The 27,194-nt window shown below is 41.6% G+C and overlaps 2 protein-coding genes across 4 annotated transcripts in view; one reads left to right on the plus strand and one right to left on the minus strand.

Moving 5' to 3' along the window:
• The window catches only part of SLC31A1 (solute carrier family 31 member 1), a 34,257-nt gene extending 31,972 nt beyond the window's left edge, over nucleotides 1-2,285 (minus strand). The window contains exon 1 of one of the 3 annotated variants that reach the window (XM_005902484.3): nucleotides 2,129-2,285. The gene's annotated coding sequence lies outside the window, so the exon portion shown is untranslated. Of the gene's footprint in view, nucleotides 1-1,537; nucleotides 1,670-2,128 lie in introns of those variants that run through there. The other 2 variants (XM_070375080.1, XM_070375082.1) reach the window with 2 other exon arrangements.
• Nucleotides 2,286-2,461: 176 nt separating this feature from the next.
• Nucleotides 2,462-27,194, plus strand: part of FKBP15 (FKBP prolyl isomerase family member 15) — a 57,198-nt gene continuing 32,465 nt past the window's right edge. The window contains exons 1-8 of the mRNA XM_005902485.3: nucleotides 2,462-2,617; nucleotides 11,262-11,377; nucleotides 16,568-16,652; nucleotides 17,193-17,262; nucleotides 21,512-21,586; nucleotides 21,938-22,036; nucleotides 23,885-24,034; nucleotides 25,202-25,270. Coding sequence (XP_005902547.2) covers nucleotides 2,565-2,617; nucleotides 11,262-11,377; nucleotides 16,568-16,652; nucleotides 17,193-17,262; nucleotides 21,512-21,586; nucleotides 21,938-22,036; nucleotides 23,885-24,034; nucleotides 25,202-25,270 — 717 coding nt within the window. The 5' untranslated portion in view covers nucleotides 2,462-2,564. The remainder of the gene's footprint in view (nucleotides 2,618-11,261; nucleotides 11,378-16,567; nucleotides 16,653-17,192; nucleotides 17,263-21,511; nucleotides 21,587-21,937; nucleotides 22,037-23,884; nucleotides 24,035-25,201; nucleotides 25,271-27,194) is intronic.

Genomic DNA, 27,194 nt, shown 5'->3' on the forward strand with positions numbered 1-27,194 from the left:
AGGACAACCAAAAATTTTAAAAAAGTAAATAAATCTTAAAAAAAAAAAAGCCTGGAAGACTGAGGAAGGCTCACCACTGTCTTCTCCTTTCTCCCATTGCCAATCAGAACCAGCAGCTGTGTCCTACAAGGGCAAACTAGGCATGCATATTTGTGGTGTCTCACTAAAAAGGCTGATCCATGATCCAGATTTTAGGATTCCTGCCTATCTAGAAAGGCAACTTAAACTCCCTGGATATTCGATGTTCACCCAAAACTATCACAACATTGTTCATCAGCTATATCCCAATACAAAATTAAAAGGTTTAAAAAAAAAATGCTTTGCTGAAAAAACACTCCCAACTCAAGAACACAAGATAAGTGCTCACTGGTCCCCTTTAGCATTTGTAAGTGTAAGTGTAAGCATTTGTAATAGTGTAAGCACTATTCAGATGCTGCAGTGATGGAATGACAATAACCAGTCCTAGGGAGAGGGGGAAGAAAGAGCTGTTACTTGTGTAGATTATTCTTCCCCTGTACCCAGAGCAGCCAAGCTCACATTCAAAACACAGCTACCACAAAGCATTCCAGTTCCAGTGCTTAGACTCCAGTTGCATCATTGCTTTAACACTGTCAGCCTTCACGGCTTTAACCATCTTAATCTGTAAAATAAACACAGGAAGCAGACAACAGTCCTGTCCCTCCATTTAACAGAGGAATCTTTACGAACAAAAATTAGACCTACGTATAATATTTCTAGCTATCCCATTCCTCTTTTTCCCCCTTCCCTAGAGCTTTAAACAACATTAAAGTCATCTTCAACTGACAAGAGACTAAGCTACCCAGACAGTTCACAGCTAGTACAGCACTTTTATCTTTCTGCAAGCTTCTTAGACAAGGCAAGAGCCATTGCTAGGCTCTCTGGGTCACATGGGAAAAAAATATGCTAAGAGAGTAAATTAAGGAATAAGGAAACAAGGCTGAATTACACTACTCAGTCTAACAAAGAGTAAATGAGAATCCATTACAGGCAAGAGGGCACAGTGCTCGGCGACGCAGGAGACACCAAGATGAATAAAACCGTCACCGTCCTTGAGGAGTTTACTATTTAATAGAGGCACACAAACTATAATAAAAAGCAGAACAAGCTAAGTGCTAAGAGGCATTAAAACTCTGGGAAGGAGTTACCAACCATTTCACTCCACATTCATGCTAACAGATTAAAACTTTCAGGTAAGGGACACATGTTGTCCTAATATGATTGAGATCTGTGTAAAGAAGCTAAGGTGGGACATAATCTGCTTATCCACACCTCCTTCGGTTAAGTTAGGCCTACCCAGAAATTGTTCCAAAAATGACACCAGGTTAACCAAAGAAATGCTTATATCAGAGAGGATACAAACTGCAGAGAAGTCGACAACAAATGATGTTTACTTAGGTTTGTGGCAAGAAGATTAAGCAAAACCCAGGCCAAGGTTGGGGCCAGGGATTTTCAGCTTCTGAAGTTTCCCCCTCTCCATCACCCGCCCCCAGAACATCCCAGCTCTCCTGCTCCTCACCTGCGAAGGTGGACACTAGGGAAGGAACTTCTCTCCGGAGGTATCCCCACTCTGTGAGAGTACACAGTACTTAAGGGTTGATACCATTCTTGTTGACCAGGCAGTTCGCTCAGTCCCTAATCAAGAAACCAGGGATCCACCCTCAGTCAGCCCTTTACTCTGTGTGACCTCGGACTAGTCATCCAAGTGCTGAGTTCCTGTCTTTCCATATTTGTGAAGTCTGGGATTACGAGAAGACTGGGATTGAATTGGATGACCTCTGAGGTCTTAAAGCTTCTTGACCAGCCAGCACACTGAAGCACTGGACAAACAGCTCGTTGAACAAATAGCGAGGGCGGCCACAGGGAACAAGCGGCCGGGGGATCAGACTGGTTTTATACACAGGGAAACGGAGGCACGCAACACCCTGACCCAAGGTCACTCCAGTTATGTCCCAATGGGGGCTGGGCCGAAAGCTCAGGTCTCCAGACCTCCGGTCCCGGGCCCTTTCTCCTTTCGCGGAGCAGAGAAGAGTGGCGTGGAGGTCCCTGTCCCGGAGAAGAAAGGACTGTGTTCGTGCCCGGGTTGCGAGAGGGGCAGAAGAGGCCTTACCTTTCCAGATCGAGTCCCGCCACCAGTGCCTCTCTCTCAGATCCTTAATCCGTCACACCTCCAGGACTCTTCAGAAGCCCCTCCACTTCTGACCCTCGCGACGTGTCCGAGACCGCCACCGAAGCGTCAATTCCCGCCCTTACCCCGCCCCCTGACTCGCTGGCCAATCGCCGCCCAGAGTTTCGGAGCGCCTGCCGTTCTCACCGCCTCTGAGGGCTGGAGAAGCTTACGTCACTCATCAGGCCTCGCCCGCCAGGTCCTCTTATTTGCCTTTGCTCCACCTTCTCCAGAGCCTAGTCTCCTCCCGGCCCAATAACCATGCGAGAGTTCGTCTTGCCGGAAAGCAGCACGCTGCCGCGGCATTTTACGACGTCAGCGTTGAAAGTCTCTGGAAACGCTCCGACTTCCTCCCCGAAGCTGGGCGAAAGGCGGCGCGATGTTCGGTGCGGGCGACGAAGACGATATCGACTTCCTCTCGCCTAGCGGCGGGTGAGTGCAGAAGCGTAGGGCAAGAGAACGTGGCTGAGAGCCTGGCGGATCGGTTGGAGGGGGTCGCTCTCTTTTCAGACCTCTTCCCAACTTCCGGGTCCCGAGACCCTTGCCACATTCCGGTGCTGTACAGGTTCCAGAATCTGGGCAGAACTGAAACTGTGCTGAGTTTGTCCACCCGGATTCTGGACCTGGCATCTCTCCTGAAGCACAGTATGACCATAGGGTTGGAACTTTTGCTTTCCGGGTCAGTTTGTCCTTCTGTGAAATGGGTATAATTGTTGATAAAAATACCTAAGAATTTTTGAGTCCACCGGTGCCGATATGAGGCTTTCTCTGCTCCGTGGACAAGACGTTGACCCTTCAGAATTGGCCCTGGTGGGTCAGCTTCAGCATCCTTCAAGGCCTAGCTCGGATGTCACCTTTTCGGTGCTTTCCCTTCTCCCACGGCCCCAGGCAGAATAAATTGCATTCTCTTTCTTATCCCCACAACTAGGTGTGTTTACCTTTATCTTTGCATACCGAACCTACTAGATTATAAAGCCCTAATAGGACATGGACTGTTCAGTCTGTTCCTGCTGTCGAGCGCTCAGCACAGTACCTGGCACATAGTGACTGCTCTAGGAGGTGCCTACCGAGTGAACGATAACTGTGAAATTGCTCTCTAAAGCTTAGAGCCCATGTAAGAAACTGCAACTGCTGTCCCCTGCCCCAGTCAATCAATATATATATATATATATATATATATATATAACACACACACACACCAGTCTGGGGTACAGGTCTTCAAGAGGCAGGGCCTTGTCTCTTCCAGTAATCATTTTAACCTTTTCCCTTGTGATGTGTCGGTAGACAGCTTGACTGCCTTCAGACTTGTGAACTGCCAAATTCTGATGTTTGCAGAGCCTTTCTTTGAACATCTGTTTAACCAGTTCTGGCCTGGAGAATTCCATGGACTGTATAGAGTCTCCCCGGGGACTGAGAGACTTTCACTTTCACTTTCTTTGACCACCTGTTTAACCAATTTAAGAAGGTACCCAAGAATGAGGCAAACACCAGTATACAATCCTACAATCCTTATCCTACTAAATGCTTAGAGGTTACAGAGATGATTAAGCTTCTCTGTGAGCTCTCAGATTGCTTCTAGCCCTGGTGGAGAGTTCAGTTGACATAAAATGGCACTGGCTCTGTTTTGCTCTTAAATAGGATCTTTTGACTTGCACAGTGACTAGTTCTATATTAGCCATCCTAAGTTCTCTTTTCATCCTCACTGCCCTGTTCCACCCCTGCCCTCACTTTGGATGGCCTGCATCCACTTAGTTTCATCTTGAGTTCTTTTGGTTGCTCAGTTATTTCAGAGTTAAGCAATCTTTGGTTCCTTTTTATTCCTACTCCACCCAAAGCATTCACTAATATTTCCACACATCCAGCCTGTTGCTGTTGACTGTGTAGTCAGCCATTTGGATGAATGTTTTTTTCTTAACAACCTGTTTTTCAAATGGCTGTACCTTTTGAAAGTTGACGAAGTATGCTTTAGATTCACATTCTTCACTAGGTCAAAGTGTTGGAGGGAAGTTTAAATGAATGTTAGGGTTCCCAACTTCTTTTAAATTTAGTTTTTATTTTATATTGGAGTATAGTTGATTGGCAGTGTTGTTCAGATTCTTTTCCCATATAGATTTAAATGAATGTTAGGGTTCCCAACTTTTTTTTAATTTAATTTTTATTTTATATTAGAGTATAGTTGATTGGCAATGTTGTTCAGATTCTTTTCCCATATAGGTTATTAAATTAGAATATTAAGTAGAGTTTAGGGCTTCCAACTTTGATGCAACAAACACTGCTGGCTGAAAATTTCTGAATAGATAATAACGGTCATGTGCTCTTCCCCAGGTTCCTGGCCTGAGATAAGTTCTTGGTGGCTCAGCTATGCTGCTTTCCTGTGCAGGCTTTTCAAGGACTTGAGAAGCTAGTCATAGGCATGAGACTCCGCCCCTAAACACAGACAACAGCTAATTGAATGAAAAAAGTCTTAGTAAATAAAGGTATACAGAGAACTTTTAAGTTTAAGTTTGAGAATACAGAAAGTTTCACCAGCATTTCCTGATTCAGCTATTCCTATTCTGATTCCCTGTAAGGAAGTAGAACATATGACAGTGAGCACTGCGGCTGCTTTTCAGTTCCTCTTGTATATTACTTATATTTGTAAGTATTCTCCACTAAAAAAGATGCACAACGTGAGAGTTGCGAGTTAAGTTTTATTTGGGGCAAAATGAGGACTGCAGCCTGAGAGGCAGCACCTCAGATAGCTCTGAGAGACTGCTCAAAAGAGGCACTCAGGGAAGGTCAACATATAAGATTTTGGTGAAGGGGGAGTTCAGTGCAATAAAGCTTACTTTACAAGAGGTTTTCTGATAGTTGAAAGGATCTGATATCATCATGAAGGGATTTAGTGCTTTTCTAGATATGAAGAGATGATAGGATTGGGATCATGAAATCAGTTCCTGAGAATACCCAACTATCTAAAGACCTGTCCCACCAGATATCCTGGAGCACAGAGAGCCTCACTCCTGAACTCCCTCAGGGCCTGTGAAGGTCAACAGCTGCAGCAGCACAGGGTTCAATCTCCACAGAGGCAGCTGGCAAATGCCCTTGTTGTTGACTCTGGCAATACTCTTGGCAAGAGCCAGTTTGTAGTTGACAGTATCTTGACTTTCCTGTAGCTCAAATGGTAAAAAATCTACCTGTAATGAAGGAGATCAGAGTTTGGTCCCTGGGTTGGGAAGACCCTCTGGAGAAGGGAATGGCAATCCACTCCAGTATTCTTGCTTGGAGAATCCCGTGGGCAGAGAAGCCTGGCGGGCAGCAGTCCATGAGGTTGAAAAGAGTTGGACATGAATGAGCAATTAACACATGCATGCATGACTTAAATGTGTGACTTACTTGATTCTATTTAAGATAGTCAAGCCTAAAAGAAGTGGGAGTATTGGTACCTAGGATGGCTGTCTAGATGATTAATAATTTGTGTTCCAATTTTTCAGTCCTCTTGGTCCATGGTTAACCTAGAAGTAGTAAAGTAATAATCAGGATGCTTTTTTTTTTGGTGGGGGTGGGGGGTCGGTCTTGGCCCTTTCTCCACTTTGAGACTGAAATGAAGAAATATGTGAATGTCTACCAGGTGTATGGTACTTGGCTTCAGCTGACAAAGATAGGAATAAGGCACAGTTCTGCCACTAGGAAACTTCCAGTTAATAATGGAATGAAACAGTCCAGTAATAATAATTTAAAAGCATTTTTAGGGGGCCAGTAATATATATGCTTGTGTTTTAGATTATGTAAAAGTTATATGTAGACAAATCTGATTAGCATAGTATTGATAAATCCCCATTGTAGAGGTAGAAAAAGGAAATTTAGAACTGATCATCAGAAAGCATCTTTAAGTTCTATAAAAGATATGGAAAAGCCTCGATTCTGAAGTTGATTCTGCTCCCAGTTAGGAATGTGACTTTGAAGTCACTCACTTCCCATCCTTGGTTCTCCATACCCCAATCTGTTAAATAATGGGGTTGTTCTCGGTGATCTTTGAGACTTTTGCCAGTCTTGTAGCTTTGTATTTATGCTGATGTCAGTTCAAGGTTCCAGGTCAGCTTGTGCATCAATCAAGCATGCTTTCTTCCTTCTAGGGGTATCTGAGTTGAATTGGTATTTTTAAGGTAATAGGATGTGTACACCTGTGTATAAAACATATTGTGTACTTACTCTGTGTCAGGTACTATACTAAGTATGACATATCCAATATCATATTAATTTCTCTCTACTACTCTCTGAAGCAGTTTTTACCATTATTCTCATTTTGCAAATAAGGCTCAGAGAGGTAGGTTGCTCATGGTCAAACAGCTAAAAAGTAGAAAAACCTGGATTTGAAATCAGGCAAGCAGATTTCATATGCCTGACTACCCTTGTGCCTTCTTATTATAATAGAAGTAAATGTTTGATACAACAGTTTGGAAAAGAAGTACTTTAACAACAAAAAGAATCCCAATTTATTAAAATATATTGATAGATCCTAAATGTGTATATTTCTGTTTTGAATGAGAAAAGAAAAGGAATATAAAACTAAGGTTAGATAAGGACTTTGATACCTAAATGCATTGGCTAGCATTTACTTTGTGATTAATGCTGTAATGACTTTTGCTATGAATTATAAAGTTAGAGACTAAAGTCCAGAGTTAGCAAACTCATTCTTGCTAAAGTCATTAGGGGGATGTGTACATTTGGGACTTCCCTGGTGGCTCAGACGGTAAAGTGTCTGTCTACAATGCAGGAGACCTGGGTTTCATCCCTGGGTCAGGAAGATCCACTGGAGAAGGAAATGGCACTCCACTCCAGTACTATTGCCTGGAAAATCCCATGGACGGAGGAGCCTGGTAGGCTGCAGTCCATGGGGTCGCAAAGAGTCGGACACGACTGAGCGACATCACTTTCCTTTAGAAGTAGAAAATGTAATAATTTAGAAAAAACCTGTGCCTTTGGTCTGTGTAGAGTTCATTTTAAAAATTAATAGAAAATAGCTTTAATCTGAAAGGTAATGGGGTTGACCTGACTTTTGGATTGACTTGCAGTCATTAGTTGGCTGGCCTTTAGGGCATCTGTGGAGCAGAGTTTACCTATAATACTTTTGTCTTTCTGTTGAAAAAAAAATCTGCAAAATTAGAACAGTAAATTCAGTACTGAAGCTAACAAGGACATTCATGATTTGTGCATAATCTGTTAATCTTAACAAGGTTTTAAGCTTTGCAAATTTTTCACAAAGTTAAAGGCATTGCTCAACTCTCCTAGAATCTTAAAATTCTTTTAGGAAACCTGCTCTGATTGCCCTAGGTGAAAGGAGATCTCTTGGTCTTCTTGAAATTTCATTAGCATTTGTTGATATCTTAATGTGGAGTAGGCCAGCACTGCTGTCTCTGTTTGTAATCTCATTGAAACCTCTTAGTCCATTAAAGTAGACATTGCTGGCCCTATTTACAGGAAACTCACAGTATACTCACTACCTTGAGAAAACAAGGTATTAGTTTAAAATCATATTAAATTTATTTTGTAAAATCTAGTATGTATTATACGTTAAAATTATCCATGGGAAATAGCCAAAAAAAGTTGTTGGGAAGCTTCAATATTTACCTACTTTTGCCTGGAAAATCCCATGGACGAAGGAGCCTGGTAGGCTGCAGTCCATGGGGTCGCTAGAGTCGGACACGACTGAGCAACTTCACTTTCACTTTTCACTTTCATGCATTGGAGAAGGGAATGGCAACCCACTCCAGTGTTCTTGCCTGGAGAATCCCAGGGACGGGAAGCCTGGTGGGCTGCCATCTATGGGTTGCACAGAGTCGGACACGACTGAAGCAACTTAGCAGCAGCAGCAAACTAAAGATGGCTTTGGAGAAGTGGAGTTCAGAGCTATATTAGACTTTGAGTTCACTTATTGAGCCTGTTATATACCAGACCATAAGGAAAATATAGTCAAGTTTGTTGTTTAGTTGCTGAGTTATGTTGGACTCTTCTGCGACCCCAAGGACTGTAGCCTGCCAGGCTTCTCTGTCCATGGGATTTCCCAGGCAAGAATACTGGAGTGGGTAGCCATTTCCTTCTCCTGCAATGCAGGATTCGTTACCACTGAGCCACCTAGGAAACCCAGTCAAGTGAAGTGAAAATCGCTCAGTCGTGTCCGACTCTTTGCGAGCCCATGAACTATACAGTCCACGGAATTCTCCAGGCCAAAATACTGGAGTGGGTAGCTGTTCCCTTCTCCAGGGGATCATCCCAACCCAGGGATCGAACCCAAGTCTCCCGCATTGCAGGCGGATTCTTTACCAGCTGAGCCACCAGGGAAGCCCATATAGTCAAGTAGTGATCATAATAAATAATCGATTACCATGTTAGATGATAAACGGCTGAATAACTTTTATTGATCTCTATGTTGTACTCCATATAGCCGCCACTTGCTATATATCTCATGTTATAGGTTACAGTTATATAGTGTGTATCTAATTCTGTTGTTACAGTATATAAGCTACTTGAAAACAGAACCCAGTTTTGCTCACTGGTGTATATGTAGCACTTAACATAGGGTATGGTGCGTATTTCTTGAATGAATGAAGTGCAGAGTTCTCTGGAAGCCTGTAGGAAGATCAGCTAACCTACTCTTCGAGATTAGGGAGCAGCTTCCAGGGGAAGAATGTTTCAGGCAGAGAGAATAGCATATCCAAAGACTGGAGATTAGAAAGATTGTGCCTTATATGAGAAATTAGAAGTTCCACCGTGTAACCCTAGCCTGCATTTGTAACTCTAGCCTGCATTTGAACCTGAGACTGTTATCCTTAGAAAGTCCTGCTTACAAGGTTGACCCTTTGCTGGCAGCTGGGAACTTGATTGACAGTTCGCCACAGTGATATAAAGCTTTCCACAAATGATAAGACCAGCTTACTGTGCCTCAACTGTTTGTGCAAATGATATGGTTTATACTGAACCTTGTCCTTCTTCTTGAGAGTGCCTTAGACTGCAAGAAGATCCAACCAGTCCATCCTAAAGGAGATCGGTCCTGGGTGTTTATTGGAAGGACTTATGTTGAAGCTGAAACTCCAATACTTTGGCCACCTCATGTGAAGAGTTGACTCATTGGAAAAGACCCTACTGCTAGGAAGGATTGGGGGCAGGAGGAGAAGGGGACAACAGAGGATGAGATGGCTGGATGGCATCACTGACTTGATGGACATGGGTTTGGGTAGCCTCCGGGAGTTGGTGATGGACAGGGAGGCCTGCTGTGCTGTGAATCATGGGGTCACAAAGAGTCGACTGAGCGACTGAACTGAACTGTCTTTCTTCTGGGAGTCTAGATTTTTTTTTTTTTTAATGTTTCTAGCAGCTTTATTCATAATTGCCAACACTGAGAGTCTAGAATCTTGGTACATTTTAGAAGGTTTCTATGTGACTGTTGGCTCTCTAGTCGCTAAGTTGTGTCCAGCCTTTACAACCCCATGGACTGTAGCCCACCAGGCTCCTCTGGCCTTGGAATTTCCCAGATAAGAATATTGGAATGGGTTGCCATTTCCTTCTCCAGGGCATCTTCCCAACCTAGGGATCAAACCTCTGTCTATTCTGTTAGCAGGCAGATTCTTTATCACTGAGCCACAGGGAAGTGCCTTCTGTGTGACTAGCCCACAATAAAAAACCTTGGGCACTGAATGTCTAATGAGCTTTCCTGACAGACCACACTCACACGTTATTATAACTTATTGGTGGAGGAATTTAACATGTCCTGTATCACTCCATTGGGAGAGGACTCTTGGAAGTTTGTTCCTGGTTTCCTCTGGACTTTGCTCCAGTGCACCTTTTCCCTTTGCTGATTTTGCTGTGTATCCTTTTAATAGACCTCAGCCCTGAGTATCATATTATATATATTATGCTATAACTATGTGTTAAGCCCAGCAAGTCCTTCTAGCAAGTCACTGAGCCTAAAGGTAGTCTTGAGGACCCTGACCCAAAATGTCATTCAGGGAGAAGAAGCACAAGAGGGAATACAGGTTTGATGGGGCAGTGGACACTGGGAGATACAGGTTTTGGTTTGGACGTGTTGCATTTGTGCTCCCTGTGGAATTCTGTGTTGTCTGCATTCAGAAGAGATTCTGTGCTAGAAATACTGATTTGAGCATCATCAGCATTTGGATAGCACTGATATCAAGGTAAATAAATTCGATTGCCAAAGGAGAGAATGAATCTTGGAGCATGGATGCTTAAAGGTTGGACAGTGGTAGAAGAGACCAAGGAGTTAAATGAGCCGGAGAGATGGAAAGACAATAAGAGAGCGATCCCATTAACGTTTATTGACCTCTTATTTGGGCCAGCCCCTCTTCCCACCCTTGCAGATATTCCCACAGAAGTCAAAAGAAGAGTTTGTTTAAAGAAGAACAAATTAGTTGACAGTGTAAAAAGGCAGCATGAAAGCCAAATAAGATAAAGACAAGCTGTTTATTAACAAAGAGATTGTTGGTGACTTTAGTAAGAGCAGTTTCAGTGGAATAGCTGGGGCATAAGATGCATCATAAGGGATGGTAAAAGAATGATTCTGCCATGAAGGATGGAATCATAGATGGGATTATGTTTGATGGAGTAAGCTTATAATACAGTTGTTTTTTTTAAAGGTGACAATATTCTTTTTCTTTCTTTCTTTTTTTTTTTGAAAGCTCAGAGCCCTAACCACTGTACCACCAGGAATTCCCTGTAATATAATTTTACTTCAGAGTAATAAACTAGCAAAAAATAGGAAACTATGACTTGCTAAAGGTAAGAATGTACAGTTTGAAGAGGACACCTGGACTAATCCCCTTAATTTACAGATGAAGAAACGGAGGTCCAGAAGAAAGAGACACCTTGACCAAAGTCCTGTGGATGGGCGAGGCCACTTGGTGCTGCTCAGACCAGAAATACAGTCTTGATTTCAAACATACTTAGCTGCTGCTTCTGATAACAAGTGGTGGGATATACAGTCGAGGAGGGATTTGTTCAAGGGTGGAGCATGAGCAGCATTTGTAATAATCCCAGGTTTGAAATATGTCAAACGAAACATCATTTTCATTTTCTGCAACAGTACCAGATTGGCTTCTCTTTTTGGACTGGATCAAGCAGCTGCTGGCCATGGAAATGAATTCTTCCAGTACACAGCTCCAAAGCAACCCAAGAAAGGCCAGGGAACAGCACCAACCGGTAAGTTAAGAGGTTAGGATTGACCTCTGACAGGCTAGTTGGAACAATAAACAGCCTTCCAAAGGTGACATGCCAGGTCATCCATCCTTGATCGGTTTGGCCAGTCTCACCACCAGTGAGGTACATACTGCTCTGAGCTCTCAGATTCTGAATTCTGGCAGCTAGGTGGTATGCTCATTTTTAGAATCTGATGAAGGAAGGTCACAGGCAAGCCCTTCTGCCCCACGTGGAAACCATTCTCCAAAACTTTGCCCAAGACACTCTAAGTAGGCACTGTCCAATGTTTTGGCAAGAAGGAAGAGCTGCCTTTCACATCCTTCACCTGGATGGGTTAGATATGTGCTGACAGTGAATTTTTCCCAACTAGACAGTGATGCTCAATGCTGTATCACCTGTACCTTTCATCATGATGAACACAAGAAATAATGAATGAAAATTTGTTGAATAAAAAGAGAAAAGAAGAGTCCAGTATTTTTAAAATGCCTGCCACATGTCTGGTCTCAGGCGCTTTACTTGGATTGTCTGATTTAACAATTCTGTGAAATAGGTGAGACTGCCACCATTTTAGAGGCTCAGTGAGGTTTAGGGGCATAGTTAAGGTCACAAGCAGTAAGTGAGAGAATTGGAATTTGAACCCTGATCTGACTTACTCCAAAACTCTTCTGCCCTCCTCTGCGCTTTGCCGTATTTGTGTGAGAGTCTGAAGAGGAGTGAAACTTTTCTGCCCTCCTCTGCGCTTTGCCGTATTTGTGTGAGAGTCTGAAGGGGAGTGAGGGACTGATAAGACACAGCCCAGGAACTTCCCTGCTGGCCCAGTGATGGATACGAGGCCGCTTGCCAACGCGAGGGACACGGGTTCGATCCCGGGTCTGGGAAGATCCCACATGCGGCAGAGCAACTAAGCCCCCGCACGCAGCTGCTGAGCCTGTGTGCTGCAACTGCGGAAGCCTGCGTGCCTAGAGCCCGTGCTCCGCAGCAAGAGAAGCCACCGCGAGGTGGGTGTGAGGAGCCCGCTCACCGCAACTGGAAAAAGCCCACGGATAGCAATGAAGACCCAGTGTGGCCAAAAACAAACAAGTGAATAAATTAGCAAACAAAAGTTGACGTTAAAATATTTTTTAAAAAAGAAAGAAATAGCCCAGAGCAGAACAAGTGGTAAGAGACATTACATTAAATTTGTGTTGGATGAAGGAGGGAAGTATTGAGTGTCTTTTATGTGCTAGGCACAGTGCTGACACTCAGGGTGCTGTTAGGATATTTAGAGTTGAACCCTTGCAGCAAACACTGTATGGCCTGTAGTCCAAAATAGTCACTGTTCGGCTGTTTACGTACAGTGTTTGCAGACCCCTGCTCTAAGTCTTACCTGTCACTTTTGACAGCTTTGTCGTGGATTGTGGGTCCTATTCTCCAAGCCATAATCTGGCCAGATTTCTAGTAGGCTGTGCTTTTTACATTTCCTCTGGCATATCTTTTCATTAGCAGTGTACTTGTGACTCAGTTTTATGGTGATTGAGTTAATGGATGTGGATAAAAACAAATACCCTCAGTCCCTACCCAGTGAAGTAACTTGGTTTTTTTAAATTAGAAAACAACAACTATGAATTCATTATACTTTTAAAGAGGGGATTATAGAGGTTTTTAAAATGAAAGATTAACTATATTGTCTTATGTAGGCATTCACAAATAAAATAAAAATTAGTAATACAGGAGATGCTCTCTGTTCAAGGGATATTTATGTAGCAAGTTATTTGTAGAGAAGGAGGTGGCTGCAGCATAGCTCTTGAATCTCTTCATAGATCTATGGAAACAGAGAAACTAGATAAAATAGACAAACTTATGGATAATACTTACAATAAAACCAGTTGAAAAAGGATCTTCATGAACCTCCCAAGTATAAGCAGGTATGGACACAACTTGCATGGTATCAACATTTGTGTGGGAGAAAACCAGGAAGCAATGGAATAATATCTGCCTCTGAGAGTGGGAGAACCCCAAAGTAGCCAACAGGTGTTCATGAGAAATACTGCAGGTCAAGCTGGAACTGCAAAGCATTTTGCCTGTTTTAATTGGCTGAGTACAAGGGGTTGATGATGGGGACTAGAAGAACTGGAGCATTCTTGCTTCTATGAACTTGTGAGACTCACCCTCTCTGATGACCTTCTCAGAGAGGTCCCCACCCCAAGAAGAACCTGCTGGGAATGGAATCAAAATTGAGGAGGTTAAGGATATTAGAAGTGAAGGTTAGGGACTTCCCTGGTGGTCCAGTGGCTAAGACCTGGTGCTGTCCTGCCGAGGGCCCAGGTTAGATCCCTGCTCAGGGAACTGGATCCCACAGGCTGCAACTAAAGATCCCAAGTGCAGCAACTATGACCCAGTACAGCCAAATAAATACATTAAAAAAAGGAAAAGGAGAGAAGATTTAGATTAAAGTAGGGCTAGAACAGAATCAGGAAGCAGGCAGAAGCCCCCCTGCTGTTTTGAATCCTCACAGCAGAGGAGTGAGTTCCATGAAGTTAGGAAAGCCACCCTGAACCATGCCTTTGTCTAAAAGTTCAGAAAAGCAAATTTCACATAAAAATAAACAATAGAAAAGTATCAAACTCCACGCAAAGTTATTGCAAGAGCAAGGAGCAGAATAATGTCCCTACAACATGAGCTCTATTCTGTGAGAATGTTTCTTAACGACTAGATCAAAACTGCAGCCACCTATTACCATTAAGAAAATAACATAAAAACATGAAATGGGACCATAAATTGAGAATTTTAAAATCCCAGAAGTAGGTGACAGGACTCAGGCAAGAATTAGAGATATCAGAAAAATTATTTCAGAAATGAAGGCTAAACAAGAAGGAACACAGTGTGAATACACACAACAGGTTACGCCTTAAGAGAAATAGGAGGCTGGTAAGAGGACATTTTTAAACTAAAAATTTAAGAGAGAAAATGTTTTCAAAGGAAAGTGAAAGACTTTGCAGGAGAAAAAGATTTCAAATCACATATTAAAAGCAGTCCTTATGAGCAGGGAATTAAAGAATCTGTACAATTCTGATTTCAGAGAGGAAGAAATGCTTAGCCAATGAGAAGATCCCATGATTGTGACATCTGACTCGCTTATCCCTCTAGCAAATCCATGAACAGCCTTCCATTTTCAGGATGATAGATAGGTAGGGAGATGAGAGCCTTGGGAGACAGTAATTTTTTTCTCAGTGTTAACTGCGGCCTGAGTTCCTCTTTTTCTTGGTCATTTACTACTTCTCCAGAGAGAAGTTTTATATTCTGTAGCATCACATACATAAAACTGGAAAGTACTGTTGTCGGTTTTTACAGAATAATAAGGAGAACAAGAACACCACAGACTAGGAAAATAAGCCAACAATCTAAAATAGGCAATTTATCAAAATCAAACAAAATAAATGGCCAATACAAATCTATAGAAAATGTTGAATTTCTGCTTCCCCATAATCAATAAATGCTAATGAAAACAACCGTGAGATGGCATTCCCCTTTCCCTAATGCCCCCCATCCCATCGGTAAAGATTTAGAAAGCTCGTCTCCTCTTGTTGGCAAGGATGCAAAGCTGGCATGTTCATACTGCTAGTGGTATTTTATGTTTGTTTTGGAGATTCTTTTGAAGAGTATAAGGAAATGTGTATATTAAGTGAGAAAAGGAAATTGCTAAAGCATATCATTAATGTTGTTTTTGAAAAAGATGAAAAAGCTGACAAGTTTATGTGTATAGAAACAGGGCTAGGAATAAATACATCATACTATTGATGTTTATGTTTCCGTGGTGAGATTATAAATTGTTTTTATTTTCTTTGTGTGTTTCTGAATTTACCAGGTTTTCTACAGTGTACATGTACTCTATATAAACAGAAAAAAATATGTCAATACTGTTAATAAAATTTAACTGACTAAATTTTAAAGATCTTATTGGCTATATTCAGCAGTTCATGAATTGAGTGGCATCAGATGGTAAAGCATCTGCCTGCAATGTGGGAGACCTGGGTTCAATCCCTGGGTCGGGAAGATCCCCTGGAGAAGGAAGTGGCAACCCACTCCAGTATTCTTGCCTGGAAAAATCCCATGGACAGAGCATCTACAGTAGGCTACAGTCCATGGGGTTGCAAAGAGTCGGACACGACTGAGCGACTTCACTTACCTTTCCTTTGCTTTCTAGAGTTGAGCAGCATCCAGTCTAGTAGATAGGGGCTATAAAGAGCTGTATGAAATGAAAGTCTCTTACAGGCAGAAAGGAGCAGAAACAAGGCAGAAGGGATTCTCGTATCATGCTAGGCAAAACAGTGGGCTGCTTATTACAAGGTCACTTTCCTTTCAGTTCGGTTCAATTCAGTCGCTCAGTCGTGTCCGACTCTTCGTGACCCCATGAACACTTCGCTTTAGGAGATAGTAGAGACCTATCACACATTATCTATCTGGTGACTGATCAGATCATTCCTAATTGGTTTAAGATTCCATTTCTTGAAGAGCCAAAACGGTGATTATGTTGAATCTCTGTTTAGTGGATTGGAGCTTAGGCTCGGTGATTCCATTTTGGGCCTGTTGTCTTGTTTTTTAACAACAACAAAAAGAATCAAATGAGGATTCTTTTGAAAATAAGTCCTTAGCTGCTGTGTCCACACCTGTGTTCTCACTATTCCATCAGTGCGTTCCTGTGGTGGGTGTGAATATATGATTTACTCTAAATGTACTATTTTTAAATGTTAGTCTTGCTTTACCACTGCGAAAGTAAAGTTATGAATGTAATCTCAATATCAAAAATTTTCAACTCTGAAAGTAAAGGAAGGGGAAACAACTTCATTTTTACCAATTATCGCTGTCAAAATATTGGAAGGAGAAAAGAAAGTAATGGAATGTGATCTTGCTTTCTAGACAGTGCTTCTTGTCCAGCCCCCAAATTTGTTTGAAATGGAGCCAGAATCCTGAGTTCTAGTCTAGGCTGCTACTGTCATCATGTAAGGTACTTGGGGCCTAGAGGCTCAGTTTCTTCATCCCCAGCCATAACCATAGGGGCCCTTTGGTGGATCAGATGAGGACAAAGGTTGTAAAAGCATTAGAACATCAACTCTAAGGTTAAAGAAGAATTTTGAAGCTACTTTAATGGTTAAAAATCAGTTTCAAGCAAGAAATGAATGACAACTTTTGTTTTCTCCTTCATCTCTTCATCAGGGAATCAGGGGACACCAAAAACAGCGCCCACCACGACAGGCACTTCCACATTGTTGGTTGCCACAGCAGTCCATGCCTATCGTTAGTAAGTAGCTGAGAAGGACCACTTTCTGGAGTTGCTTGGGGCCACGGGATAAGCTCCTGTCTTTTCACAATAGGCCTCTCTGTTGCAAAATGGCTACTCAGTCCTGCCATAGACAAAGTATTAGTAATGCTTTTAATGTTTCAGTTGGGCAGTTCTGCACACAGAACTTTGAAGAGCCAGTACCTTGTGTACTCCCTCTAGGAAGTGCTTATACCCTCAGCAGCAGCCTTTTTAAAAGTTCAGAGAAAGCCACTCCACTAAAAGATCCTGAATAGTAGATGTTTAAAGAGTAAAGAAGTTGTGTCAGAGCTTTAAATTATAAACTGTTGTCTGTCCCTTTCTGGAGGCTGAATGCCTAGATTCCCCACTTCTAGAATTCTTTTTAACAGTTACTTTTAATCTAATAAAGTCCATGCATTACAGGTGGTTACTGTGTTTCTTAAATCTCTTTCATTCTCCCATTGGGAGATATATAATGTCTGAAAGCTGTTTCTACTTGTTTGAAGGAAGTGTTAATACCTGTTTTTCTTACTTCTGTAGCACAAATGGTCAATATGTAAAGCAGGGCAAATTTGGTGCTGCAGTCCTGGGAAATCACACAACCAGAGAGGTAAGAATGCCCCCTTGTCTCATGTATATTCAGGTGTCCCAAATCATACCAGTGAACTGGTTTTTATGGGGACTTGTCTTATATATCAAGTCAGAGGATTAGAATGATTGTACTTAATGTGAATTTTTAATGTTAGGTGTATAATGATATTTATAGTCACATTTTGCTTACTGTTGTGCATTAAAACAAATTCAACCACTCAAATTCCTTAAGTTTGACCTTTGTGATATGAATCTAGCTTAAGAATTTGTAGAATCTTAGAGTCATTCAGTAACCAGGGACATTCTTTTGTTAGGTAATGAGCAATGCTTAGAGTATGACCACTGTTTATCTTGTGTGTGTGTGTGTTTATCTTTTTTGAAAGTTTGGTGAGTTGGGCAGTTTATCACACAGCAAAATACTGATTTGAGTCAAAAAGATGTGATTAGAAGCCCAGAGACTGATTTCCTTGTATAGATTGTTCAGTTCAATTCAGTTCAGTCGCTCAGTCATGTCATTTTATGACCCCATGGACTGCAGTGCACCAGGCCTCCCTGTCCATCACCAACTCCTAGAGCTGACTCTAACTCATGTCCATCGAGTTGGTGATGCCATCCAGCCATCTCATCGTCTGTCGTCCCCTTCTCCTCCCGCCTTCAGTCTTTCCCAGCATCAGGGTCTTTTCAAAGGAGTCAGTTCTTTGCATCAGGTGGCCAGTGTAGATTGTATCTAGCTTCAAATTCTTCTCCAAAAGGTTTTGAACATTGTTAAAATACACATAGGAAACAATAGCATTTCAGAGGTCCAGATAACATGCAGTCCACATACCTCAGAAACTCTGAGACACTGAGAGAGAAGATTACCTGTTCAGGGTAGCTAAAGTAATGAACAACACTCCTGTATATGAAAAACAAAAAGCTTAATTTTGGAAATTTGCAAAACACATGTAAAAACAGTGGGACTAGAATAACAAACACCCACATATCCATTACTGAAGTCTAACAGTTATTAATCTTTTTCATCTCAACTCCAACCTGTCTTCCTATTCTCCTGTTCAGATTATTTTGGATAAATCTCTAGCATACAGTTTTAGCTGGAAATATTTTAGTACATATCTCTACAAGATAAAGATTCTAAAAAACATAACCATTATCACTCCTAAACAAAACCCACAGTAATTCTTTGATCTTATGCACACTGCCAGTTAGTATTCAGATTTCCCTGATTATCTGTTTTTTTCTTTTTAACAGTTACTTTTAACCTAATAAGGTCCATGCATTGCAGTTGTTACTGTGTTCCTTAAATCTCTCATTCTCCCATTGGGAGATATATAATGTCTGATTGTCTCTCATTTTATCATGTTAGCAGCCATTGTTTTTTTCTTTTGGACCCACTGGGAGGCATGTGGGATCTTAGCCCCCTGACCAGGGATCAAACCTGCCCCGACTGCAGTGGGAGCGTACAGTCTTAACCACTGGACCAGCAGACAAGTCCCTGTTACCAGGCATTGTTGATTATTATCTAAGTTCTTTACTTCATTAGAGATTGCCATTTGGATTTAAAAATCTGGTATTGGGACTTTGAGCTTCCCAGGTGACACTACTGGTAGAGAACCTACCTGCTGATACAGGAGACTTAAAAGATGTGAGCTCCATCGCTGGCTTGGGAAGATCCCCTGGAGGAGGGCATGGCAACTCACTCCAGTATCCTTGCCTAGAGAATACCATGGACAGAGGAGCCTGATGGGCTACCCAGTCCGTAGGGTCGCACAGAGTTGGACATGACTAAAGTGACTTAGCACAGGCGCATTGGGACCTTACCACCCTTCACTTCCAGATAGAATGTCTTATGTTGTAGCAGGCAACAGTATAAAAAGACAAAGTGAAAAAATTGTATTTTAAAATTCATTAGGGAGCTATGGAAATGATGAGGAGTAGATGAATTAAAATTCTGAGAGGAAAGAGCCAATAAGCTGAGTGTTTCCTTGCCTTGAGACCTTTGCTGATACTTAGGAGTAGACTAAGCATCAAGTGTGTCCCAAGCAGAGACTGCTGGGGAAAAAACACTGGCGAAAACTGTAGACGCTCCAAACACAAGATTGGTTTTTCCCCAAGGGACATTTGATGAATTGGGGTGTGGTGTGGAAGTCCGTGGACTATACCAGAAAAGCAGAAGGAAAGATTGCCTTTGGTTCATAGGAGATAAAATCCAACTTAGGGCTGGAAAGCAACAACTTTCCTCTCAAAACATTTGCTAGATTTTGAACTTCATGGGGAAGAGACTAAAGAATCTCAGCTCAGAATCTCTGATGGGCAGAAAACTTCAGGACCAAAGAATCAGAGGCCATCCAAGCTCTCAATGAAAAGCCTTCATAGATAGTGCTCAGGAATAGGGACAGCCCAGAAGTGAGCCAGCTCTTCATAACCTGTGATCCTTCACTGAGCAGCTCAGTCTATAATTTGATTGGCATGAGGTGATCAGTCCCTGCTGTATCTGCCTCACATAGTATAAGGGAAGTCTTTTCTAGTACAAGATTATATATGAGCTTCTGTAGTCAGTCCCTCCCTCCCTTCTAGAGTTGAATTTTAATTTCTGTGTGTGTGTGTTGTAAATATGTATGAGACATAAAATTTGCCATTTTAATCATTTTTAAGTATATAATTCAGTTGCATAAATTGCTTTCACAGTATTGAGCAACCATCATCAGTCTTTCCACTTTTTTCATCACCCCAAACAAAATCTGTAACCTTTAAGCAATAACTCCCCATCCCCTTTCTGTTATTCCCTGGTAACCCCTAATCTACTTTCTGTTGTTGTTCAGTCACTAAGTCATATCTGACTCTTTGTGACCCCATGGACTGCAGCATGCCAGGCTTCCCTGTCCCACACTATCATGAATTTGCCTACTCTAGGTATTTCGTATAAGTGGAATGATAAAATATTTGTCTGGCTTATTTCACTTAGCAAAATGTTTTCAAGATTCATCCATGTTGTAGCATGTATCAGAAATTGGTTATTTTTATGGCTGAATAATATCTTATTATATATATAAAACACATTTTTAATATTTATCCGTTCATTATCTGCTAGACACTTAGTTGTTTCCACCTTTTGACTATTGTGAATAACAGTGCAGTGAACATTGATGTACAAGTGTATGTTTTAGTCCCTCTTTTCAGTTCTTTTGCATGTATACTAGGAGGGAAATTGCTGTGTCATATGGCCATGAAATTAAAAGACACTTAGTCCTTGGAAGGAAAGTTATGACCAACCTAGACAACATATTAAAAAGCAGAGGCATTACTTTGTCAACAAAGTTCCATCTAGTGAAAGCTGTGGTTTTTCCAGTAGTCATGCATGGATGTGGGAGTTGGACTATAAAGAAAGCTGTGTGCCGAAGAATTGATGCTTTTGAACTGTGGTGTTGGAGAAGACTCTTGAGAGTCCCTTGGACTGCAAGGAGATCCAACCAGTCCATCCTAAAGGAGATCAGTCCTGGGTGTTCATTGGAAGGACTGATGTTGAAGCTGAAACTCCAGTCCTTTGGCCACCTGATGCGAAGAGCTGACTCATTTGAAAAGACCCTGATGCTGGGAAAGACTGAGGGCAGGAGGAGAAGGGGACCACAGAGGATGAGATGGATGGCATCACCGACTCAATGGACATGGGTTTGGGTAGATTCCGGGAGTTGGTGATGGACAGGGAGGCCTGGCATGCTGCGGTTCATGGGGTCGCAAAGAGTCAGACACAACTGAGTGACTGAGCTGAACTGAACTGAATGGTAATTCCTTGTTTAGCTTTTCGAGGAACTGCTGAACTCTGTCTACAGCATATACCATTTTACGTTCCCATAAGCAATATATGAGGGTTCCAGTTTCTCCACTACCCTGCTGACACTTCATTTTTTTCCTTTTTCTACAATAGCCATTCTAATAGGTGTGAACTGGTACCTTATTGTGGTTTTGATTTGTATTTCCTTAATGCCTAATGGTGTTGAACATCTTTTTTATGTACCTGTGGGCCATTTGCCTATCTCTTTAGTCACCCCTCATTCAAATAAAAACACCAACAAAATAAAGACATTGCTAATTACAGTTAAAAGAGTAGGGTCAAAATGAGAAGAGATTAAAGTAGACGGTGAGAAGATAAACTCTAAACTTTAATGGGTTAACTGAGGTTTGAGTTTTATACCTGCATGAAGCATGACCCCTGACATCTTTGTATTGTTCTTTAACTTCTCTTTTTTCTGCCCGTCTTTGCTTGAGTACAGTATAGTATTCTTCTTTATATCAGCCAACAACAGCCAGTAACTGTTGCCAGGATTCATCTGAACTTTGAGCTGATGGTAAGGCTTTCCCTATTGGAATCAGTAGCTCCTTTGGGACTGGTTTATAGGACAGATGGGTCTGTGCATACCTGGTGGGAAAAGTGGGTATCTTTTTTTTTTTGGCTGTGCTTGTCAGGGAATTCCCCAAAGTGAATATCTTAATAGAACCTCTCGGAAAGGTCTCTTGACTGCCTTCTGGGAATGTGGACTAAGGGGTGATTGGTGGAGGATGGGAGGGAATAAGAAAGTTCCCTGATAACTCTCCTTGGGTCCACCTGAGGCAAGGCCCTTCTACGTGAGCTTAGGCAGTTACATTTATCCACTGTGCTGCCTGCTGTTGAGTTATCTCAACATTTTTCCTTTCTCCAGGTTCGGCCCAATAACTATAGCACCTTTTATGATGACCAGAGACAAAACTGGTCCATCATGTTTGAGTCAGAAAAGGCTGCCGTGGAGTTCAATAAACAGGTAAGACTATTTTATTCTTTCTGTGAAGAGCCAAACACTAGTCTGGATTTCCCTGATTTTAAGAAAATATATGGAAAACTCATAATTTGCTATATTTTTAGTTACAAGCATTAAAAAAAAAAAAACCCTAAATTCATCCCTTGAACTTATTGTATTTTAGGGAAATAATAAGAATACTTATTGCTTGAAAGGAGAAACAAAAGGCTAAATATAAACATATCTTTAAACACCTCTCATAAATTATCTTAAGGAATAAATACAACTATCTTTTTTAAGATACTATTTTAAAAGAATTTTTTAAAAGTTGTTTCATTGTCATTATAGAAAATTTAGAAAAGCATTTGAAAGCATTCATAATCTTACTACCCAAGGTAATCACTGTTGACATGTGACATTTCTTTTTTTTCCTGTGCATGAGGTGCATAAATAGTTATAGTCCTTTCAGCATGCATGTGTATTCAGTAGCTCAGTCATGTCTGACTCTTTGCGACCCTGTGGACTGTAGCCCATCAGGCTCCCCTGTCTGTGGAATTTTCCAGGAAAGAATACTGGAGTGTGTTGCCACTTCCTACTCCAGGGAATGTTCCCAACCCAGGGACTGAACCCATGTCTCTTGCATTGGTCTCTGATTATTTCCTCAGACTAGAAGAAGTGAAAGATGTAATCAAACAGTTCATGTATGTTTAGATTCTGTATAAATTGTACTGTTTTACATCCATATCAGTTCTCACTATACCTTTGCCACATTTATTTATTTTTGACTGTGCTGAGTCTTCCTTCCTGTGCTTGGACTTTGTCCAGTTGCAGTAAGAAGGGGCTGCTCTTTGGCTGTGGAGCACAGGTTCCAGGGCGCTCAGGCTTCAGTAGTTGTGCTGCGAAGGCTCCGTATTTGCAACTCACAGGCTCCACAGCCTGGGCTCAGTAGTTGTGGCACACAGTCTCAGTTGCCCCTGGGCATGTGGGATCTTCCTGGACCAGGGATCCAACCAGTGTCCTCTGCACTGCATGGCGGATCCTTAGCTACTGGACCATCACGGAAGCCCCTTAGCCAGCATTTAGAATTATTATAGTATTTTTTTCCTTCTTACTCTTACTTGCTTGATAAAAAATGACTTCTCATTGTTTTAGCTAGCATTTGATTGCAATAATGAAACGTTTTTTTAAAGAAAATGAGTAGCAAGTTTCTAAGGTATATATGTTCAAACATTGACTATAGAAAAAGTATTCATTAAGATAATGTTTGACTTCTTTATCTAGTGTCTGAGCTAACATAATATGGGTACATCTGTAGGTGGTAGAGATGAATTCTAGGAATACATCATGGTTTTGTAAAGGGCCTTTATTTATTTAAATAGCCTTTTGACATTTTTTTAGATGCTCCCCTATCTTTCATAGGCTCCCAAACACTGAAGCAGTAAACTAGTATAGTAATGATAACAAATGTTTATTGTGTACTTACTGTTATTTGCCAGGCATTGTGCCAAGTACTCTCCTTGTATTATTAGTTCAGTCTTCATAGCTAACCCTAGGAAATATGCAAAGCCTTTATCTCCATCTTACAAAACAAAAGTCTGAAATAAGGTTCATAGGAGTTATGTTATTTGGCTGAGGTCACACGTTAATAAGTGGCAGTGCCCAGATCTGTACTCAGACAGTCAGACTCCAAAGCCATACTCTTAAGCACTTTGATTGCTGGCAAGATTACTGACTTTTGGATGGTTTGCTTCTAAACATGTAATTTGTTTCGTAAGTGGACGCCACTGTTTGGAAAAGAGCAATTAGTAGTAACCGAGTGAGTCCTTAACTGAGCTTAAACTAGGTTCATGCTGCTTCGATTTCACCTCGCAGGTTTGCATTGCCAAGTGCAACAGCACCTCTTCCCTGGATTCAGTGTTGTCACAGGACCTGATGGTAGTGGAAGGCCCTGCTGTAGAAGTTGGAGATTCTTTAGAAGTGGCCTACACCAGCTGGCTCTTTCAGAATCACGTTCTGGGCCAGGTAAGAAAAAGTACCCTGCAAGTTCTTTTGTAATTTAAATAGCGTGAGAGCTATTCAAATGTACAGTATATTACTGTGAATTGCTGCTATTAGCAAATAGAAATCTTTCAGGAGCCTTGGTTTGACCTCTATAGCCGCTTCTGTGGAGAAGGCAATGGCACCCCACTCCAGTACTTTTGCCTACAAAATCCCATGGACGGAGGAGCCTGGTAGGCTGCAGTCCATGGGGTCGCTAGAGTCGGACACGACTGAGCGACTTCACTTTCACTTTTCACTTTTATGCACTGGAGAAGGAAATGGCAACCCACTCCAGTGTTCTTGCCTGGAGAATCCCAGGGACTGGGGAGCCTAGTGGGCTGCCGTGTATGGGGTCGCACAGAGTCGGACACGCCTGAAGCGACTTAGCAGCAGCAGCAGCAGCAGCAGCAGCAGCCGCTTCTGAGACATAACCATGAAATGCTAGTGTATAAAATCTGCTTGGTGCCACCGTGTCTCTTCCTTAGAGCAAGTGGAAACTAGTTTGCACCAGTGTTATTTTTGGTAATTGTTCATGTGTACATCTTGTCCTCCTATACCAATTTTAAATTTGAATAGATTCTTATGGGATTAGGCCTTAAACTTCTTAGACTTTCTTCACAGTTGTTTCTCTGTTTTTCTTATACTAGTGTGAATAGATTGGGCTTATATTATTAAGCCCTCAAAAGTAGTATGATTTGATAAAAGGAGCTTTAGATCATGAGTCCAAAAATGTGGATTCAAGTCCCAGTTTTATCCTAACTTGACTTTGTCAAATCATTTAAGCTCTTAGATTTTTTTCCCCTGTGAATTGACCTTAGTTAGGGCTCTATCTACTTCCTTGGCCAGATGGTTGTTCGAATCAAATGAGATAATTTATTTGAAAATTCTTTATAGATTAAGATAATTTTAAATATGTGGTGGTAGAAGTTTATTTTTTTCTAAATGTGGAAAATCCTTGCTTTGGAGATACTCAGTGTGATAACACTTTTAGCCATGATGTGGTCCCTTTTTTTCAGGTCAGAAGTATTTTTCCAGTATATTTGACATTACCTATTTCAGAAGTACTGTGCTGTTCTGTGTTAAGTTGAACATCATAATGATTATTATTATTTGTGAAGTTGGCTGACATTTATTTTGATTAACTTTCAGGTTTTTGATTCCACTGCTAACAAAGATAAGCTTCTTCGCCTGAAATTGGGGTCAGGAAAAGTCATCAAGGTAAAGGCTTAACTGTGTTCTTGTAAGAGTTTATCAGTTGCAGTGTGCTTAATTTAGACTGAATTTTATGAAATCTCTAAGCTGGGTTTATTTTCTAAGAATCTGGAAAGGCTTGATTATAAAATACAGAAAAATGTGCTATGTTATCTGGATTTGAGAGACTTTGCCCTGTGAGACAATATATTGGAGAAGGGTACATTTCTTTTTTGTGGTCCCTGCCTTTCATTTTTCATTCTGTGGTTCTGAGGGAACAATTAAATTCTTCCTATTGCCTCCTTGGGAAAGAGATTAAATTGTTTCTTCTAGAAGTGTATCATTAATGAGTGATTCTAATCTGTCTGGGATGCTTCGAATCATGCTGGGAAGCAGCTGCGACATAGCAGGAGAGACGTTGGGATTGGAGTCCAAGGACTCGGGTTCACATTGTGAATTTCTTCTCTAGCAACTGTGGATGTATTTTATAAAGTAAAGCTCATTTTACAAAACAGAAACAGACTCACAGACTTAGAGAACAAACTTATAGTTGCCAGGGGGGATGAGTGGGAGGGAAAGAGGGAATTTGGGATCAACGCGCACACTCTCCTGTTTAAAATGGATAACCAGCAAAGTCCTATATAGCACAGGGAGCTCTTGCCAGGATTTTGGCTGTCTGTGCACTAGTGCCAAGCAGAAGTATGGAGACAGAGTTACAGAGTAGAAGAAAAGAGCGGCTTTGTTACTTTGCCAGGCAAAGGGGGGATACAGTAGGCTAGCCCCTCAAGAACCTGTGCCCCCCTCCCTGTGAGTAGGGAGAGGTTATATGTCAGGGTATAGGATAAAGATCAAAGCAGTAACAATCTTCATTCCCTCAACCATCTTCATTCCTTCTTCTGCACTGTTTCTAAAGGGTGGGGTTGCTGACCTGATGAGGGTGTGTGCAGGGTCTTGGGTCTCGTCTCCCAATCTTGATGAGCCTCTCTGGGCCCTTTAATCTTGCCTCAGGTGGTTTCCTTGCTGCTTCTCCTTTGTTTCAGTCAGTTCAGTTGCTCCGTCAAGTCAAGTCTGGAGAACTCAGAGAAGGTCATGCAGGCTGGAGTCTTGCCTACAAGGAATGGGAGACAAAAAGGCTTCCGTTCCCAGGAGCCCCACAGGGCCCTGCTCAGCATCAGAACTCTGCTCAGTGTTACCTGGCAGCCTGGATGGGAGGGAGTATGAGGAGAATGGGTACATGTATATGTATGGCTGAGTCCCTTTGCTGTCCACCCGAATCTATCACAACACTGTTTTTGGTTTCTTTTTCTTTAAAAAAAAAAATTAATGTGGCTGTGCCAGATCTTAATTGCAACATGCAGGATCTAGTTCCCTGATGAGGGATTGAATCTGGGCCTCATGCGTTGGGAACGTGGAGTCTTAGCCACTGGATCACCAGAGAAGTCCCTCACAACATTGTTAATCAGCTATACTCGAATATAAAATGAGAAGTTCTTTTTGTTTTTCTTTTTTTTAGAATTTTTTTAAAAAAAAGAATATTTTACACATGTGAGGTATCATTGTGTCAGGACATATTGATGCATTGTTAAGCACTCATTCATCTGTGCGGCAGAGTGTTTTTCTCCATAGCTTTGTTAATGACTCCTTTTCCCAGAATCCTTTGGAAACTTTTCCCTGGAGATCATAGTAGTTGGGGTATGACACTTAAAGCTAGACTTAAAGCTAGTGTTGAATCTTGGCTTAACAATGTACTAACTGATCTTGGGCTAGTTACCTTACCTCCTTAAGCCTCAGTTTTCTCCTCTGTAAAATGGGGCTATTGCTACTAACCTTATGAAGTTATTTTAGGAATTAAACAAGATAGTGGAAGTAAAGCGCTTACCAAAGTACTTAGAAAAAAGTGTGTTTAATAAATGATAGCTTTTATTTCTCTTTTAATGCCATTCTGTTCCTC

Source organism: Bos mutus, chromosome 8 (genome assembly GCF_027580195.1).
Source record: "Bos mutus isolate GX-2022 chromosome 8, NWIPB_WYAK_1.1, whole genome shotgun sequence".
Lineage (NCBI taxonomy): Eukaryota > Metazoa > Chordata > Mammalia > Artiodactyla > Bovidae > Bos > Bos mutus.